General features: G+C 38.3%; 1 protein-coding gene across 1 annotated transcript in view; it reads right to left on the bottom strand.

Annotated features, from left to right (window-relative positions):
* Window positions 1-32: 32 nt before the first annotated feature.
* The window catches only part of LOC134799599 (adenylosuccinate synthetase), a 31,250-nt gene continuing 13,385 nt past the window's right edge, over window positions 33-17,897 (bottom strand). The window contains exons 2-10 of the mRNA XM_063772033.1: window positions 12,564-12,666; window positions 9,707-9,840; window positions 8,152-8,297; window positions 3,393-3,598; window positions 2,915-3,069; window positions 2,394-2,518; window positions 1,791-1,917; window positions 975-1,095; window positions 33-124 (exon numbers count right to left, since the gene is read on the bottom strand). Coding sequence (XP_063628103.1) covers window positions 72-124; window positions 975-1,095; window positions 1,791-1,917; window positions 2,394-2,518; window positions 2,915-3,069; window positions 3,393-3,598; window positions 8,152-8,297; window positions 9,707-9,840; window positions 12,564-12,666 — 1,170 coding nt within the window. The 3' untranslated portion in view covers window positions 33-71. The remainder of the gene's footprint in view (window positions 125-974; window positions 1,096-1,790; window positions 1,918-2,393; window positions 2,519-2,914; window positions 3,070-3,392; window positions 3,599-8,151; window positions 8,298-9,706; window positions 9,841-12,563; window positions 12,667-17,897) is intronic.

Genomic DNA, 17,897 nt, shown 5'->3' with positions numbered 1-17,897 from the left:
TCGTGGAAACCTCCTGTATATTAGTGTGAATGTAAATGACACTAAGTACTAACGAATGTTTGACACCAACGTTAATCTATCCGGATGATGCTTTCCCGGCCCTGTCCCACGCCGATGTATTGTACTGAAAAGAAAAAGTATGTTTATTTATATTATCATATTTTTATAAAGGTAACAAATGGAATTTTATCTGGCAATTAACTGTATCGTCAATAACTAGCGCCGGTCGGTTTCGGCAGCTTTCGACATAATCAGTTTCTGCAGAGACTAAGGGCTGATTTAGACGGCGCGCGAACTCGCATGTGATTTTAGTTACATTGCGGACTGTGGATTACGTCCAATTGAACCGACCAATCAAAACCCGCAATGGTATGAAACTCGCATGCGAGTTCTCGCATCGTCTAAATCGGGCTCAAAAGTACAATCGTACCTTCGGTTTCGGTCGGATTCTACATGTTTCTATCGATGGAAACCTTTAACTCCACCTTTTGCTTGCTTTAACGGTATCCACTTGTCCCTCATTGCGACTTACTCTCTCATTGAGCAAAATGTGAGACGGAATACACATTAGAAAAAGAAATTGGATAGGTGGAATACCACCCTTACACAATTAGCTTTAATTGACAGTTAAATAAATGTTGATGAGGAATAAGTCCCATTTCTCAGTCGCACTGTCATCAATGGTTATCATCCATGAATATATTATGAATATACTCTTCCTTGCAATCCTAAGGGACATGATTATGTCAATTTATTTATTAATTTACAAACAAGATATATACAGTGGTATTACTAAAAGAAATTAATAACTAGCTTAAATCTAAAATAGGCCCATGAGGCATTGTACCAAGGATGCTGGCAGCATTTCCTCGCTGTATCGCAATGCTGATACGTTGTGCGAGGTAGCCGCCAGCTCTTCGGTCACCAGTCATTATGTCTATATAATAAAGGTTTGATGATAGTTTGATACTGACCTGGTATCTGAAGGAAATCTGCGATAGTCCGCACGTAATCGCGCGCCTTCTCGGGCAGGTCTATGAACTCTCGCACCGCTTCAATACTGCACGCCCAGCCGGGCAGCGTTATGTACTCCACCTGTGAGCATAAAACGTTACTAAGATTACTACATTGCTGATTGCTGGTAGTCCACAATAATAGTAATAAAATCGGTAATTTAATTAGGTAGATCGCCGCATGCAAACTTAGATTGCCAGCTTTCATTGCTCTGAAGCGTAACATTTTGACGACGTCTTAGTCAGCGGTCGGCAACAGGCGGCCAGCGGGCAACAGGCGGCCAGCGGGCCGCATGCGGCCCGCGAACCTCTCACTTGCGGCCCGTGAGCCTCCCTGGCTATTTTGTATGTAATATTGACAAACGACAATGTCTGATAAAGTCACAAATATTAACAAAGCGCGGCCCGCGTCAACTTCGTTAACTACTATGTGGCCCTTGGCTGCTAAAAGGTTGCCGACCACTCTAGTCCATGTCTCCGCAGCTGTAGATCCTGAATTCGAATGATGTGCGTTTATTTATTACAAATATTTGCGGTTTTATCAAAGGATACTTTACGGTAAATGTATAGGGTACGTTTTGATAGTCATATGGAGGCCAAGACACACTTTGGGTCGCTGCGCCAGAGGAGTAAGTAAGTAAGTATGTATTTCAAATTAAAACAACTATTTTCATCAAACATAGTGAAGAATACCTCAACATTGCTCAACTCTGTCATCGAGGACGGGAATCATACCTCCACATTGCTCAACTCTGTCATCGAGGACGGGAATCATACCTCAACATTGCTCAACTCTGTCATCGAGGACGGGAAGTAGTCAATCTTTTTGCCGTTAAGCTTGTACGCCACGCCGATCTTGATCTCTTCAAGCGTATCAAGAATGTCTAACTTCGTCAAACACAACCTGGAAGCAAAGCATAACATTAGCGGTGAAAGAATGCATGCACTTGCATTTAGAGTTGATAAAATTGTAAATAAAGCCAGCAGTTTCACTAAATATCCGGGCACCTCATCTTGTTAGTATCAATGTGTCTGCGCCCTTCGGCTCTTGGTTACAATCAGATACTTTACTCCAGCGGCCATCGGTTCTATCAGCCCCGTCCACTGCCAATTAGGTAACTCTCATAGCTATGTTATTGGCCTTAGTCCGCTTACAAATGTCAAGATACTTCGCACCCGGCCAGGACAGTATAGGTTTCGGCTACGGCGAATGATTCAGGTCTATTTATGGAGGTGTACTACATGTCTGAGTTGATTTGTCAATTTCGCTTTCGCTTGTTTTCCTTCAGCTCCGCGTAAAAGACGCGTTTAACCCGATCCTCCGCCATCCTTAAAACGTAGCCGCCCCAACAGAGTTATTAATTAGTGTAATATACTTACGCGGTGTACCCGTTGACCATGGCGGTGTACTGCACCACGACGAGGTCGAGCCAGCCGCAGCGGCGCACGCGCTTCGTGGTCACGCCCACCTCGTGCCCGCGGTCTTGCAACAACCGCCCCACATCCTGCACATATATTATACTACAGTAAAATCAAACACTCTCAAACAATCAAGCACGCTCTCTGTCATACCTATCCGCCGTAGGCATGTGTGACAGAGAGTGTTGGATTTTACTAAATGATTACGATAACTAAGGAACAAGCATTGAGAGCAATCTATAACTGGATCCCTAACCTCTCGGCCACGAAACACACGCTCGACTGGACCCTGCGGTCGGCATCAGCGTCAAACGTGCGTTCCATTGCTCTCGGGTACAAAATTTGTGGCTCTTTGTGGCAATTTCTACTGCGGTAGGCTCTTCTCTAGTTTGCTGACCCTTTAGTTAGCGTTCTTAGCGCTATGGGCACACTCACGACGCCCCAGTTTTGGTTCAAAATGTAATTTGTATATCTAAACTTACATCATGTAACTCGGTAGGGAAGGGCCCGTCGCCGACGCGGGTGGTGTAGGCCTTGACGACGCCCAGCACGTTGCCGATCACGCTCGGAGGCAGCCCCAGGCCCGTACATACGCCGCCGATGCTGCAGTTTGAGGAAGTTACGTAGGGGTATGTGCCTGTAATGAAAGATATTACTTGTAGACTCACATTTGTTAGGTATAGTCGTTCGATTTGTAGCTGGCTCCGAACGGCGGTGCGGTTTCAATTAACAATAGACAAAGGATAAGCCGTTCGGGGCCAGCTTCGAATGAAACGACTGTAACTTGTAATTTTAACATTTAATTATAATACAAAAAAACAAAGGTCTACACAGTAATTCAATTGTGTACTTTAAGTGCTTCCATCACGTTTGCAGAATAGGTGAGTTGCTTGATAGGTAGACCGCGGTATTCGCACAAGCCTATACTCTCGTTACTAGACCAGCTGTGCCTGTACGTACCGAAGTCGATATCCAACATGGCGGCGTTGGCCCCCTCGACGAGCACCTTCTGCCCCTCGCGCAGCGCGCGGTGCAGGTAGGCCACGGTGTCGCGCACTAGAGGCCGCACTTTGGCCGCGTACTCGCGGTACTGCGCCAGCTGGGCGTCGATGTCCACCTCTAGGGCCGGGAACATCCGCTTGTATGATGCAGCTATCGTGCGGAATCTGGAATTACGGTTAGTTGTTATAAATAGAGATGTATACTAGCAAATAGAGACATGCATAACACAAATTAATCATGTGTGCTTACAGCGTATTATGGTTAAGCGCATTCCTTGTTACGATACGGAGTTTTATTGTGGGGACACAGTACTGACACACATGACGCCTTTACTATAGGCTTTTTCAAATAGACTAGTAGATTATTATTAAACTAGTATAGTGCCAAACCTCGGGTACAAAAACACCGATAACCGATCACCGAGCAACTTATTTACCATTACCAACCACCGCATAAGTGGTAGATCTATAATTTTAATGTCAACATATAAACCTGTTTAGATTCCTAAAGAGTTCAAACTATTAAAACTCAATTCCTTTTGTACAGTATGGTTGTTAAAATATGGTTGAAAATGTGTAAGTACTGATGGTTCCATACCCTTAAACTATAATAGTTCGAACACACTCGTCATCAATATACGAAAGATACCTACTACCCATACAACCATTTCCAGTCGCCGTTACGACGCGGTGTTGACACATCTTGTGTCGACACCGTCTGTTTCGGTCACAATTCCAGTCGCAGAGTCGTCGCCGTGTCGACACAGTTACCAGAAATGGGGAAGGGTCGACACATGACACAAAGTGACATAAAGTGTGGTCGCCGTGTGCACACATTGTTTCGGGTTTGCGACTACTTTATGCCAAAATCATTCGTTCATTCGTTCATTTTGTTCCTGTCAAATGGAAACTGTCAGATGGAAAAATACTTAAATAAAAATAAGTGACATTAATACGCCATCTCTAAAACGGATTACAAGACGTAATTATATATTGTTTGCATTTATATTACAATAGGACTTAAATTATTATGGGGAATTAAACTGCTCGAGTGATTTGATAAACTAAGTGTAATATAATCAACGCGCCACCACATTGTTTTAGTTTAGCCGGAAATGAAATTGATTACTTCTCAGTGCCTGTGTTCATAACTATATTATTTGAAGCATTTTTAGTACTTCGATGCGTATACTATACTTAAATAACAGAAATAACGCTTTACATACTACGAAACTTGTTAATTATGATGTATAAATATGGTTTAAGGCTGAGAAATATTGCAGTCACAAAGTAGTTGCAATGTTTCGACTTTGTGTCGACTCTGTGTTGACACATGACACGCGCTGTCAAAAGTAATAACAAAGTTACTGGTATGTTACTGGATTTGCAAAATGGCTCCTTGTGTTGATTTGTTTTCAGATATTCTCAAAGTGTAAAAATGCCGTGGTCAGAGATGAGCATTAATCGATTAACTGTTTATTCGACTAATTAATGGAATAAAAAAAGTTAATTCTCAAATTTTAATCGCGATTAGTTTAGTCGACCTAACATAGATTGAAATTGAATTAATCTGAATATTAATCAAATAAATTATCGATTAAATCTCGATTGAAAGTTGACAGGGGGCCATTTTTGTACGTAAAAATAATAGAAATGTCTTGCATGCAGATGGTAGCAAAACACTTTGTCATAAAAGTCGAGATGGGTGTCGATATATAGGTTTTAGGGAGTGCCGATTTCGAAAATAATGACCATTTTGGAATCCGAAATGGCGGCCATGCACTATGTCATAAAAGTCGTCATGGATGTCGTTTTATAAGTTTTAGGGGGCCCCGATTTAGAAAATGATGACCATTTTGAAATCCAAAATGGCGTCCATGCACTATGTCATAAAAGTCGTCATGGGTGTCGTTTTATAGGTTTTGGGGGGCGCAGATTTAGACAATGATAACCATTTTGGATTCCAAAATGGCGGCCATGCACTATGTCATAAAAGTCGTCATGGGTGTCGTTTTATAGGTTTTAGGGGGCGCAGATTTCGAAAATGATGACCATTATGGATTCCAAGATGGCGGCCATGCACAATGTCATAAAAGTCGTCATGTATATCGTTTTATAGGTTTTAGGGGGCCCCGCTTTCGAAAATGATGACCATTTTGGAATCCAAAATGGCGGCCATGCACTATGTCATAAAAGTCGTCATGGGTGTCGGTTTATAGGTTTTGGGGGGCGCAGATTTCGAAAATGATAACATTTTCAATTTAAAAATAGCGGCAATGCACTATGTCATAAAAGTCGTCATGGATATCGTTTTATAGGTTTTAGAGGGCGCAGATTTCGAAAATGATGACTATTTTGGATTCCAAGATGGCGGCCATGCACTATGTCATAAAAGTCGTCATGGATGTCGTTTTATAGGTTTTAGGGGGCGCAGATTTCGAAAATGATAACATTTTCAATTTCAAAATGGCGGCAAAGCACTATGTCATAAAAGTCGTCATGGATATCGTTTTATAGGTTTTAGGGGGCGCAGATTTCGAAAATGATGACTATTTTGGATTCCACTTTTATGACAAAATACGTAGCCGCCATCTTGGATTATAAAATGATCATCGTTTTCGAATTCTGCACTCCCTAAAACCTATAAATCGACATCCGTGACGACGCAAGTTATCTTTATTTTCAGATCTAACAAATTGCTACAGAATACAAAGGACAAAAAAGAAGCGAGGAGGTAATGAAACAAGCAAAAATACAGATGATTCCTCGACGCAATTGGGTGATTCTTAAATTGTGTCCAGATTTTTTTTGTCATAAAAGTTTTTATTTTTCACATATTACTCTCACAAGTTCCGTGACATTTCGACCTTGTAATTTTTTAAGTAAATGTTTTTGTTTATCTATGAGGATCTCACTAGAATAGTATAATCAAGGTATGTTTATATTTGATGAATGAAATAGTAACGCAAAATAAAATATATATTTGTGTCTTATATTCCTGCCGAAGACTTTTATTTTACCTTTTCCTTCTACACAAGTTTGGCCAAGTACTAAGAATTTAGGGCTCTCAATTTTATTTTGACTTCTACAACAGTAAAGCTATGAGGCCATGTTTGGTATCGTTTTCGTATAAATTCGCAGTACCAAATTTAGTTAAGGTATCACATTTACACCATTCCGAAGTAAAAACATATAAACTTATTAAAAACTTTCTTTTAAACTCTTCTTCACGCTTAAACTGCTGAACAGTTTTAATTTAAATTTGGTACACATATATTTTGAGTCCCGAGACAGGATATAATAAGTTATCTCAAAAATCATCCTTTAAAGGTGTGAAATGAGGTGTAGGGGGGAATTCAGAATTGACTTCTTGAAGTTAATACTGTTTAAGTTTAGGTTTGAAGTCATGTTTTTTCATCATTTTTAACTAAATCAAAGATGTAGACCATCCCAAATTTCATATAAATCGGTTCAGCGGTTATTGATTTCCCGTACAAATTTCCACGCCACTTTTCACACCTTCAAAAGATGATTTTGGTTATAAGGTCTATCCTATGTCCTGTTCCGGGACGCAAACTATTTCTATACCAAATTTCAACGAAATCGGTTCAGCGGTTAAGCGTCAAGAAGAGTTTCAAAAAAACCGGCCAAGTGCGAGTCGGACTCGCGTATTAAGGGTTCCGTACATTAAGTCCGACTCGCGCTTGACTGCACATTTCTAATAGGTTTTCCTGTCATCTATAGGTAAAGAACTATTTTGTGTATTCAGACGGACATACATACAGACGCACGAGTGATCCTATAGGGTTCCGTTTTTTCCTTTTGAGGTACGGAACCCTAAAAAGATTTATTTTTATTTTGTGGAATGGTGTCAATGTGATATCTTAAATGGATTCAGCACCCCAGATTTATACGAAAACGATACCAAACACGGCCTAGCACCTTCACTGATATAGATATATCAAGATAAAATTGAGAGCCCTAAATAAACTTTCAAGAGCGGATATCTCAAAAACTATTCAACATATTGAAAAAATTGACTGAATAAACTTGTAACAAATTAAATTAACTTTCATTTTGTATAAGTGGCCATGTCGCTGAGATGCATAGTTTCCGAGATATAATCGAAAAACGGGAAAATGGGACCTTCAAAGCCCCCTCTCTTCCCCCCGCTCAAGGGCTACGGCCGGGGACTTTTGATATGTTCACCTCCTAACTTGTCAAACCGAGTTACGGAGTCAAAAATTGTGTTCCGAGCATTTCCCTCTACAACTTTTGGAGCATTCTTTGCCTGACCTAAGTAGCTTATTGAATTTCTTTAAAAACTTTTCTGTAAAAGGTTGACGGGTGTTGGGTGTTTATATGGCTTCGGTCGATTATTATCATTTGCATTGCCCATGATGACTTACTAGAATTACGAGCACACGAGACACTAATAGTAGTTTGACAAACCTTGGTTTTCAAGAGGTATTTTATATTGACATTTGCTGTCACAAATTTGCTGTCAGATTTAGTCGCAAACCGCACGCAAAGTGCACACAAATGTGTCGACACCTTGTTACGGAAAAGTGTAGACACGGCGACGACACTTTGTTTCGAAACAATTCTAGACACATTGTGTGGACTCTGTTACGACACATCTGACATTTAGTTACCACTTTGTGATTCTGCGACTGGAATGGTTATATGGGTAACTACTTGGATATAATATAACTAACTTTTCCTCGAAAAGCGCGAAGTCTCCCAGCAGGTCTCCGATCCGCAAGCCGTTTCTCGACGCCTTCGACGAGTACGTCGGGCCGATGCCCTTCTTTGTCGTGCCGAGTGAGTTCTTGCCCTTCTCCGCTTCTTGTAGACCATCAACCTGTGAAAAGAATTAATAATATGGTTAGGTAGGATAAGTGAAACACTGGAACCAGAAACAATAGGGTATTATCCTATTAGCCAAATCAGTTACTTTTTTAGATCTGTCAAAACGATTTGCTAATATAGAATTTATATGAAACATTACATCGTGACGTCACGGTCAACTCACCTACCAACTTGTGTTTAAAAATAACTCCTATCTGTGTTTTTCTAATAATTATCTGGTACTTTATTTCATGCATGGTTTAAAATAATTTATTTTAAACACAGTATAATACCCTATTGTAGGGAATTCTCATACATCCTCTTGCCACGGGTAAAATAAACTACCTATAATATGTTGCTCTTATCCAAGATGAACTTACTGATAAGAATCTAAATTAAAGAACCCTACATGCATAAATAAGAAAATCTATTTTTTCTCTGCCAGGCATTTTTTAAGGACAACTGCTAACCTAAGAATGATTCTACACTTGTAACTTTAGGTCAAAAGGTCTTTATTTTTGACCTTTTTTTCTAATACCACTATAGTGGTAAAAAAGCATATAGGCCGCCTGAGAGAAGCGTAAAACTCCAGAGGTGTCACTACGCATCCAACCATTTTAAGAACCTGACCAGTTTTCTCCATTTCTTGTGCTTTCATTAAACTTAAAAATAAATAGCGAAAAGACTTACATAAATATGATGAGAACGGTTGAGAACTTCGCAATTTTATGACCATGGTCGTCATAGGACGTCAAATCTGACCTTCGCGAACAGAAATCCATTGACATTCGCGATCCCCCAGCCATAATTTGACAAGGGCACGCACCACAATGGATTATCGTACTAAGATAACATGATAATGATAACATACATTTACATAACATCAATTTTATGCAACAGGGCATTTGAACATGCATAAAAATTGTGAAAATCGAAAATCAGACTGTCAGGACGATTGATATAGTCTCGATGGAATAAGGCAAACGGCTGAGTTTGGCAGAGGGATCAGTTTTATTTTAGATTAGGTAGCAAAATGTTATCTATTCTTGAACTAAGTATTTGAGCGAACCAGTTGCGATAGCGCCTAGTCAAATATGTGTATTACATACACATAGCGGGTGGGTCAAATAAAATTTGTGCATTCTAGTTTTAGATATTGTTAACTCTATAAACGTTTTGTTTTTGTGTTATACCTACATCTGTAGGTAGTTAGGTACGCAAAGTTAATAATGTGAGCCCTACCAGTATCCTAAAGTTGCATATACATACTAGAGGAAATTCGACCCATGCCGCCGTGACCCAGGTGGCCGAGCGGTTTAGGCATCTGCGCGGTTGCAGAGGACGCTGGTTTGATTCCAGTCTTGGGCACTGAAGGCCTTAGTCACTTTTTCTTTCGTATATGACAGTTATTTCAGTTCATACCTGTTGGTGTAGGTCCAGTACTATATGCGCCCGGTCGGACACAAACAACCGCCCTTCCCAGGCCCGCATGCCTTTGGACTCGTTCTTTTTTAATTCCTCGAAGAGACCTGGTAAGTGTACGACCACGCCGTTTCCTGAAAAAAAAAAAAAGTAATTAGTGTTAACTATCTGAAAACAAATAATATAACCAAAAAGATAACCATATACCATAGATAACCATGTTTGTCTCAGCATTTTTAATATGGGGTTTCATAGTACCTAATTAGCTATAGAGTCTGTTCGGAAAGAGATACTGCATTGCATTGGGCCCCATACATTCCACGACTCTTCTCTTTCCGCACAGACTCTATCTACATAAATTCAGATTAATTTGGGATCTGTCACATTAGTAGAAAATAAAACTTATGTGACTTTCCCTGATGAAGCTCATTGCGAAATTTACAATTGCAATTCTTTATGGTCAAGAGTCATCAGATTCTTGAGACACAGATAAACAAACTGACAAAGTGATAACAATTTATCTCAAACACTATCTCCAGAGACATTCCGGATGTAAGAATCCAAACATCTGTTTCAAATATTGTGCAATTTGTTGTTGTCGCAGTTTCAAGATAACAAAACGTAAAAAAAAAACAATGATGCAATAAAAAATGTAGTTGTAGGTATACTATACAGAAACTCTAATGACATCACATGATATGTAGGTATATGTACCTAGAAGAAAGCTTACAATAGATGCATTATGTATTGTATTAGGGGAAGTCCCTGACAAATTTAGCGTCGAGTATAACGACGTGGACTGTAACGACGGCTTTAAAAGCGGTTGAGCGGTTTGATTCGGTTAAGTTGTGTTCTAATGTATGGGGAAGACAAACAAATTATAGCCAGCCTTTTATGAATGTATTAGTATGATACCTTTGGGGATGGTGCTTTACCCACGCTAGCGTAACGTAGCTATTTCAATATCTAGTATTTGACGTATCTCATTGTTCGAATACGGCTGGTAGTGAAATGCTATGGAAAGTTCATAAGGTCCAGTGAATTTAAAACCCAATCGTAAAAATAGGTATAATTTAGTACCTAGCTTTTGTACCTTCTAGCTTTTCAATTTGTACAAGTTTTGAATAGTGGATGGGACCATAAATTATGTGATCAAGTAATGAGAACGAAATGAAAATTCATAGAATTGTTAGTTTAATAGATACCTCTCTGAAACACGCACTTATCATAAAGAATAAAAAGACTACGAATGCATTCTTCAGCCGCAGAACCAATTAATAGTTGACCTTGGGATTAATTTAACTAATGTACTAGGTACCCGATTAATGTACCTCCGTGCCTGTCGTGCACCGGTACAACCGGCATTAGAACTTCTTTGCGAACGCGAAATATTTGCATTTAGACGCTTTACTGATCATTCCACGTCTCGTACATGCTATTTGGTAATCGGGGAGGGTTAAAAATGCAAAGCAAGTCACGATTTTGCTTTTATTGTATTGTTTGTTTTAAAACTTATTTGGCATAGTGAAGTTTGTAAAAAACACGCAATGACATGCATCAAAGTACACTTAGGGCCACTTGCACCATTAACTAATCCAGGCGACTTAGCACGGTCGCGTTTTTATCCCTTGTCACCATGCCTGTCACGTTCTAACAAGTATGTAAGTGCGAAAGGGACGCGCATAGTGATAGTCGATAAAAATGGAACCGTGCTGAGCCCGCAGGGTTAACCGATTAAACCTGGAGTTACCACGGTTACCAGTGTAATTTGACACTAGGTTAACGGTTTAAAAGGTTAACCCCGGGTTAGCGGGATGGTGCAAGTGGCGCTTAATGATGCAAACATTTGGTGTTGGAGCCAGTACAGGGCAGATAAATCCAAGATTGTTTTAAGAAATTCAAACATCAATTAAGACAAACTGCGTTCAAACTCAGCCGAGCACCGAATCTGGTCAAATCTGTATCATTCTGTAAATAACCTGGTATTAAACGTCGTATGACCTGGTAAAAAACCTGACGTATATATAAATATATAAGACGTATATGTAGAGGTAGAATGCAGCATTCAATAGCCAATAAAAACGTTCACTTTATGTAGCAGTCTCTGACTCAGCCACACATGATAATTGAAATTCAAGTTTATTGCAGAAATGCGCCTGCAGAGCATTTAAAATAGCATCAAGTGTTAAGTGAAATTGATGGTGTGCAATGTGCAATCTAATGATACTATATTCCCATACATCGTGACTACAGCTGCGGATAGTATCCATAAAAGTGGGAAAGTTCTCGGAAAATTCAGGAAATTTTCACAGGAAACAAAGGAAACTTATGTTTTGGAAATGGAAAATTACGATCCCTATACGAAAATCTGAGATTCCTAGTCTATAAGTGGGATATTTGTCAATTTTGGAAACTTTCTGCCGGCACATCAGTATGTACGTCAGCTGCAGAGAAAAGTGATGCCCCTCTGCATAGAAGTTTGTATGCAAAGGTGCTAATCGAATAGTACGGCGAATAGTAGCGTAGCGTACGGCGTCAATTGAAGACCAAAGACCCAGTCATGTGTAAAAATATGGGTGCATATAACTTACTCAAAAATATGTCCCATAGTTCTTAATTCGCTGACATAAGAGCTATGACATATTTTTGAGTATGATGTGTGCACCCATATTTTTACACTTGACTTTACAGGACCGTATTTCCCAGCGTTTGTACATCGAAGAGGCTGTAAATTCAAGGTAATAGCTAATTTACAAGACGGCGAAATTAGAAGATTATTTAATTTATCTCTATCTCTATTGCTCTACCAATATTCGAGCGATAAGGACGCAGATACAATTTCAACTGGCATACTCACCAATAACTGATGTGCATTTTGGGTTGATGATGCCGCTCGGAAGGAGGTGGAAATCGAACTCCTTGCCTTCTACGACGACTGTGTGGCCTGCGTTGTTGCCGCCCTGGAAAATCAAACAAATAAAGATTCTTTGTTTTATAAGGTGTAGTGAAATGTGATTTTTCACACTCCAGCATTAGTGAATTGACAATTAAATTAAGTACTAATGCACTGAAAAAAAATAGACAGTGTATCTCAAGTTGACTAGGTACCGTATAGATATTTTTGAAACGCGCAGTACCTAAATAAATAAATAAAATACAGCTCCGAACATACCTCTCTGCAGTTATATAATCGTCATAAAACAAGATGACGTCAGTTGGGATTACGTATGCCAAGCTGATGACTACAGTAGTATATTCTACTCATCACTTAGAGCAATTCTCAGTTGGTAACTGATTTTCAGTTTGGTAGCACGAATTCTTTCAAAAATTCAAAGAATACACTGCCATTAATGAGCTAATATTTTATTATGATAAACTTCACTTTATTAGCAGAGTTGTATAAAAAGGATAAAGTGAATTGGGACCTTTTGACATACCTCATGATTTGTGATTCAGGTTGGAATGCATAACCAAAGTGATGTATGTAGCTACTTAGCTAGTCTTGTTGATAATTGATAAGTACGAGGAGCAAACAGAAAGTTTCTAGAATAGAGAATATGTCTCTTCAAAGAATATGGCCCTTTCAAGAACTTCCAATGTTGCCTATGAATCTGTTGCTACCTATATAATCCTGTTCCATGTCAAAGTACCTAGAATGAATCTAAAGGCCAGACCAATAAAGTCTCGCACGTGAACATTTATACTTTATTATGTAAATATTCAGATAGGGAATAGAGATAATATAGGTAAGTAAGTATAAAGAAACACGTTTACTGCCGCTTAGGCGCTTTTCCGACCGGCGGCGCGAAAACGATTATTTTTGCGCTCAAGTCAAAAAAATCCGTGAACAGAAACCGCTTGTGCGGCAGCTGCGCGGAATATGTATACATGTCTATTACGTGGTAAGAATTTTGTTTTCACTATACTACATTGAACTTAAATCTTTATTATATAGTGTACATCTTTGCCTGCCTCTATCGCTCTATTTTTTCATATTGTGGTGACAGAGATGGAGAGGAGATACATACTCTAATTTAGATTTTCGGGTTTCGCGGCCGGTTCTCAGTAGACTCGAATATTGCGGTTGATAAAGCTAAGCCAAAGCGAGAGCATTTTAAGAGCATAATGCGGTATATGAAAGATCCATTAAATTCCTTATCGGTATCTCATCGGTATAGTTCGCAATGTTAATAAAATCACATACAAGTTCTCGCACCGTCTAAAGGGGCCCACAGATTATCAGTTCGCCGGGCGATATCAGCCTGTCAGTTAAACGTATAAGGTGACAGTTCCGAACAACTGACAGGCTGATATCGTCCGGCGAACTGGTAATCTGTGGGCCCCTTAATTAAATGACGTGCGTAAACAAGCGACGGTTGCCCAAACTTTTTCAATAAATTTCGCGAACCGAGGAGTTGATTTCAGTAGACGCAATGCCTAATATGACGTCACAGTTCAACGTGAATCGGACATGCGGCCGGGGCAGTGGACGGCCTTATCAATAAAATAAAAATACTAGTAATACCTACTATAACGAGGCGGTCGGTTCCGGATAACTCGGGAATAAACAAAACGGGCAATGTGTCACCGGATGTTCTTCACGTTTTAATTTCGGTGGTGACGAAGAATCACGTGAAAATTTCATATAGGTACAGTGGCGTTCAAAAGCGCATGGATAGATGTCGACCGTAATGCCTTAATATTACGGTTGAAACATCTCCATGAACTTTTGAACGCCAGTGTACCTACTCTTTATAATAGTCTTAGAATAAATTTAAAAGGGGGAAATTATTGTCTTGGGTGAGACTTGAACTCACGGCCTCTGGATCGATACTCCAGCGTTCTGCTATCTGAGCCACTAAGACCTCATCCATAGCCAGCAAAAGCAAAGCAAAGCGTGTATCTTTATAATAGAGTTGTTAAATATTTCTGTAGCGGAAAGTGTTAAATCTGATGTTCATCAGCAACAGCGAAATAGGTACTTCTGAATATCCAAAACCGAGCTTACGTACACCCACATAAAAGTCATTCATGTTTCCCTGGAACTCGAATTCACTTCAGACTTAAATTTTCATAGTATTAAGTAGTGGATTACAGACGATATTAATTATACGTGGCTATCTATTTTAAAAGTAATAGGTAGGTATATTAAGAGATTTATAGTACAGTCTTCAAACGATTTATATAAACTCTGGATCTGTTAGTGTGATACAACAAACAAACTTATATGCATGTCATAATAACAATTGAAATTGGCCTAGTCAATTGATTCAGTTTCTACACTCTCATTTATTGATATATAATGCAAGTAAGGCCTTGTAGATACAATGGAAACTTATTATAGATTTCATTTATTGCATCACAGAATTCAACCTTGCTCTGGCAGGCAATTGCAATAGCAAAGAGTTATTGTGTATTTTTGCGCAACTTGTTTACGTTTAGGCTATACCTACGCAACTGACATAAATAAACAAATCTTATCTACGAGCAACGAACGATCACGTATCAGGTAATCTCCAGAGACTGATAGCGTTTTTCAACTGTCTAATTTCTTTATATGTACGTATAATAAACTTACATTCCTAATATTATTTTACAAGCTTTTATTTAGTTTCACCTGACCGTTGTCTGTCTGTCTGTCGGTCTGTAATCAAATCTTGCAAGTTAAATTTGATCCACTTCCCGGTTTCCGATTGAGCTGAAATTTTGCATGCATGTATAAATCGGATGACAATGCAATATTATGGTACCATCGAGCTGATCTGATGATGAAGACAGGAGGTGGCCATAGGAAGTCTGTGATGAAACAACGCAACCTAATTGTGTTAGGGATTTTTAGAATTGTCTCGATGAGTATTAGTTGTCTGTCGTAAGAAAAGTACAGTCAGCGATAAAAGCTTGTACCAATAATGAAATTTTTGCTAAAAACTTATTTGAAATAAATAGCAAAAACTTCATTTTATTTTCCATTAGCAAACCTCGACGAGAGCAGTCTCGCTTATTTTACTTTAAAAATGTGTTAATACGAGGAATTAATTAGATTCCGATTCCAGAATACACTTGCACATGCACCAAACAATAAAACGGGACGAAATTGAATTATTAATGACCTATTGAATATCAAAGTACCTATTCAGAATAATTAAATGGAATGATGTAGTCAGCTGGAGAGTGCAGAGAGAGGTGCCATTTTTATCGTTTCGAGTAGGTACCTACTTAATGCAAGCGGCGAGACACAAATGTCATGTAACGATAAGCTGATAAGTGGTTTAATGACGGCTATTCACGTGCCAACTATTGAGACAAAAAACAAATGAATAGAGCTAAAACCCATTAGTATAATTGACTCATAGATTTTCTCTACAGTTTCACGCGGCGCCGGTTTTCTTCTTCTTTCTCCCTTATTAATTTGCTAGATGACTGCGAACTACATGACAAAAGTAAACCCGTCTCTATATTTAAGAATCCCTCCCTCAAATCCCTTTACGATCGCTAGAAAACCCTACTCAAGTAAGTGAAGTAAGGAAAATGGAAGATGTTTTTCAAGTGTACATTTGAAAAACATTATCGTATAGGTATATGTTTGTACATTATACACTTGTCTATTTCTTTATTTTCTTTAGCAAACCCTACAGTTAAAAAGTTTGATGTTTGCAGCCAATAGAATAGAATAAATTTCCTAATAGAGATAAATCTCCACAGTTCGCGTTAGAAAGTATCTATTACAACCTTGTTACATATAGACTTATATCGCCTGTTAGGTTAGACAATGGTAGATACTTTTGACGCATAGTCTGATACGCTACTTTTGATGCTGACATTGCTGATTGTACCTCAAACGCTCCGCATCGATTTTCTATGTTAGAGGTCGCAAATCTAATTTATTGATGGTACCTATAGTTCGTTTTTTTTAGCATTAGAAAGAAGGTAAGCGATCTTGACATGTCTTTTAATTGAAAAACGCTTTTTAAAAATCTGTAACTATTACCTATGAAAGCAGAAGAATATAAATGATTGTACTAGATTCATAATTGTTACATATTTGTCGTGACTTATTTTTAAAACGTGTTTTTCAATTAAAAGACACATCAAGATTGATTACCTTTTTCAGAAGAATATAAATGATTGTACTAGATTCATAATTGTTACATATTTGTCGTGACTTATTTTTAAAACGTGTTTTTCAATTAAAAGACATCAAGATTGATTACCTTTTTTCTAATGGTAAAAAAAAACTATAGAATAGGCCTAGATGTCGAAACCAGTCCATCCAACAATCCTAAACAGTGATAACATGTATGTATGTAGGTTTTTATACATGACTCACTGCAAGGTCGGTGATGACAATTGCAAACATCGTAGGTACTTACACAAACTAAGTAAGCGCCTAATTTACAACATAACAGTGGAATCACGTGATTTCTTATTTTCTATACTGAGAGATAAGTTTTCCGAGTTACCTATCCATAAGAATGGATTTCAGTTTTCAAAGACTACAATGTATGGTACAATCAGCAAAGTAGTTTTAGTTTCAGTTTGGTTAGCACCCCGTCATAGAAGTTTGAAGGGTGCAATAGCAAATACCTAGATTACTTTGCAGCCTTTACCCTTTATAAAAAATAAGCTCCAGAAAAAAACATGTCTGGAATTAAGTGTTCAAGGAGTTGGTCAATCACCCATCCTTTCATTATATCATTTCATCCTTTCATAAATATGAGCATTTACATCGATTTATACTGATTATATTGATATTGATATTAGAAAAAATCTGAGATTTAAAACTGATGACATTAAACCAAAAATTCATCTTATACATCATCATCATCTTTATCTTATAAAAAAGGTGGCAACTGGTCATAAAATAGCATATTGTGCAAATTAAAATCAACAAGATTGTATTAAGTTGTTACAATAATCACTGAAAATAAATATTAATAGTGAACGTAAAACTAGATTATACCTTCAGGTCAATAACCTCCCAAGCCAAACAAAAGATAAACATAAAACAGACACACAGCTATTAACTAACACAGTTAAAGTAATTATCTGTCTGTTAGGTCAATTTAATTACTCTAGTCACCAGATAATTTAACCGTCACAATACTTTGAACATGTTGCTATATGAACATTAAACAAGCATAATTGTTTAATAGTATAATAATAATCCGAGGAAAATATTAATACTTATAAG

Source organism: Cydia splendana, chromosome 18, assembly GCF_910591565.1.
Source record: "Cydia splendana chromosome 18, ilCydSple1.2, whole genome shotgun sequence".
Classification (NCBI taxonomy): Eukaryota; Metazoa; Arthropoda; class Insecta; order Lepidoptera; family Tortricidae; genus Cydia; species Cydia splendana.
The sequence above is the reverse complement of the archived record's forward strand: the minus strand, read 5'-3'. Positions and strand labels throughout refer to the sequence as shown.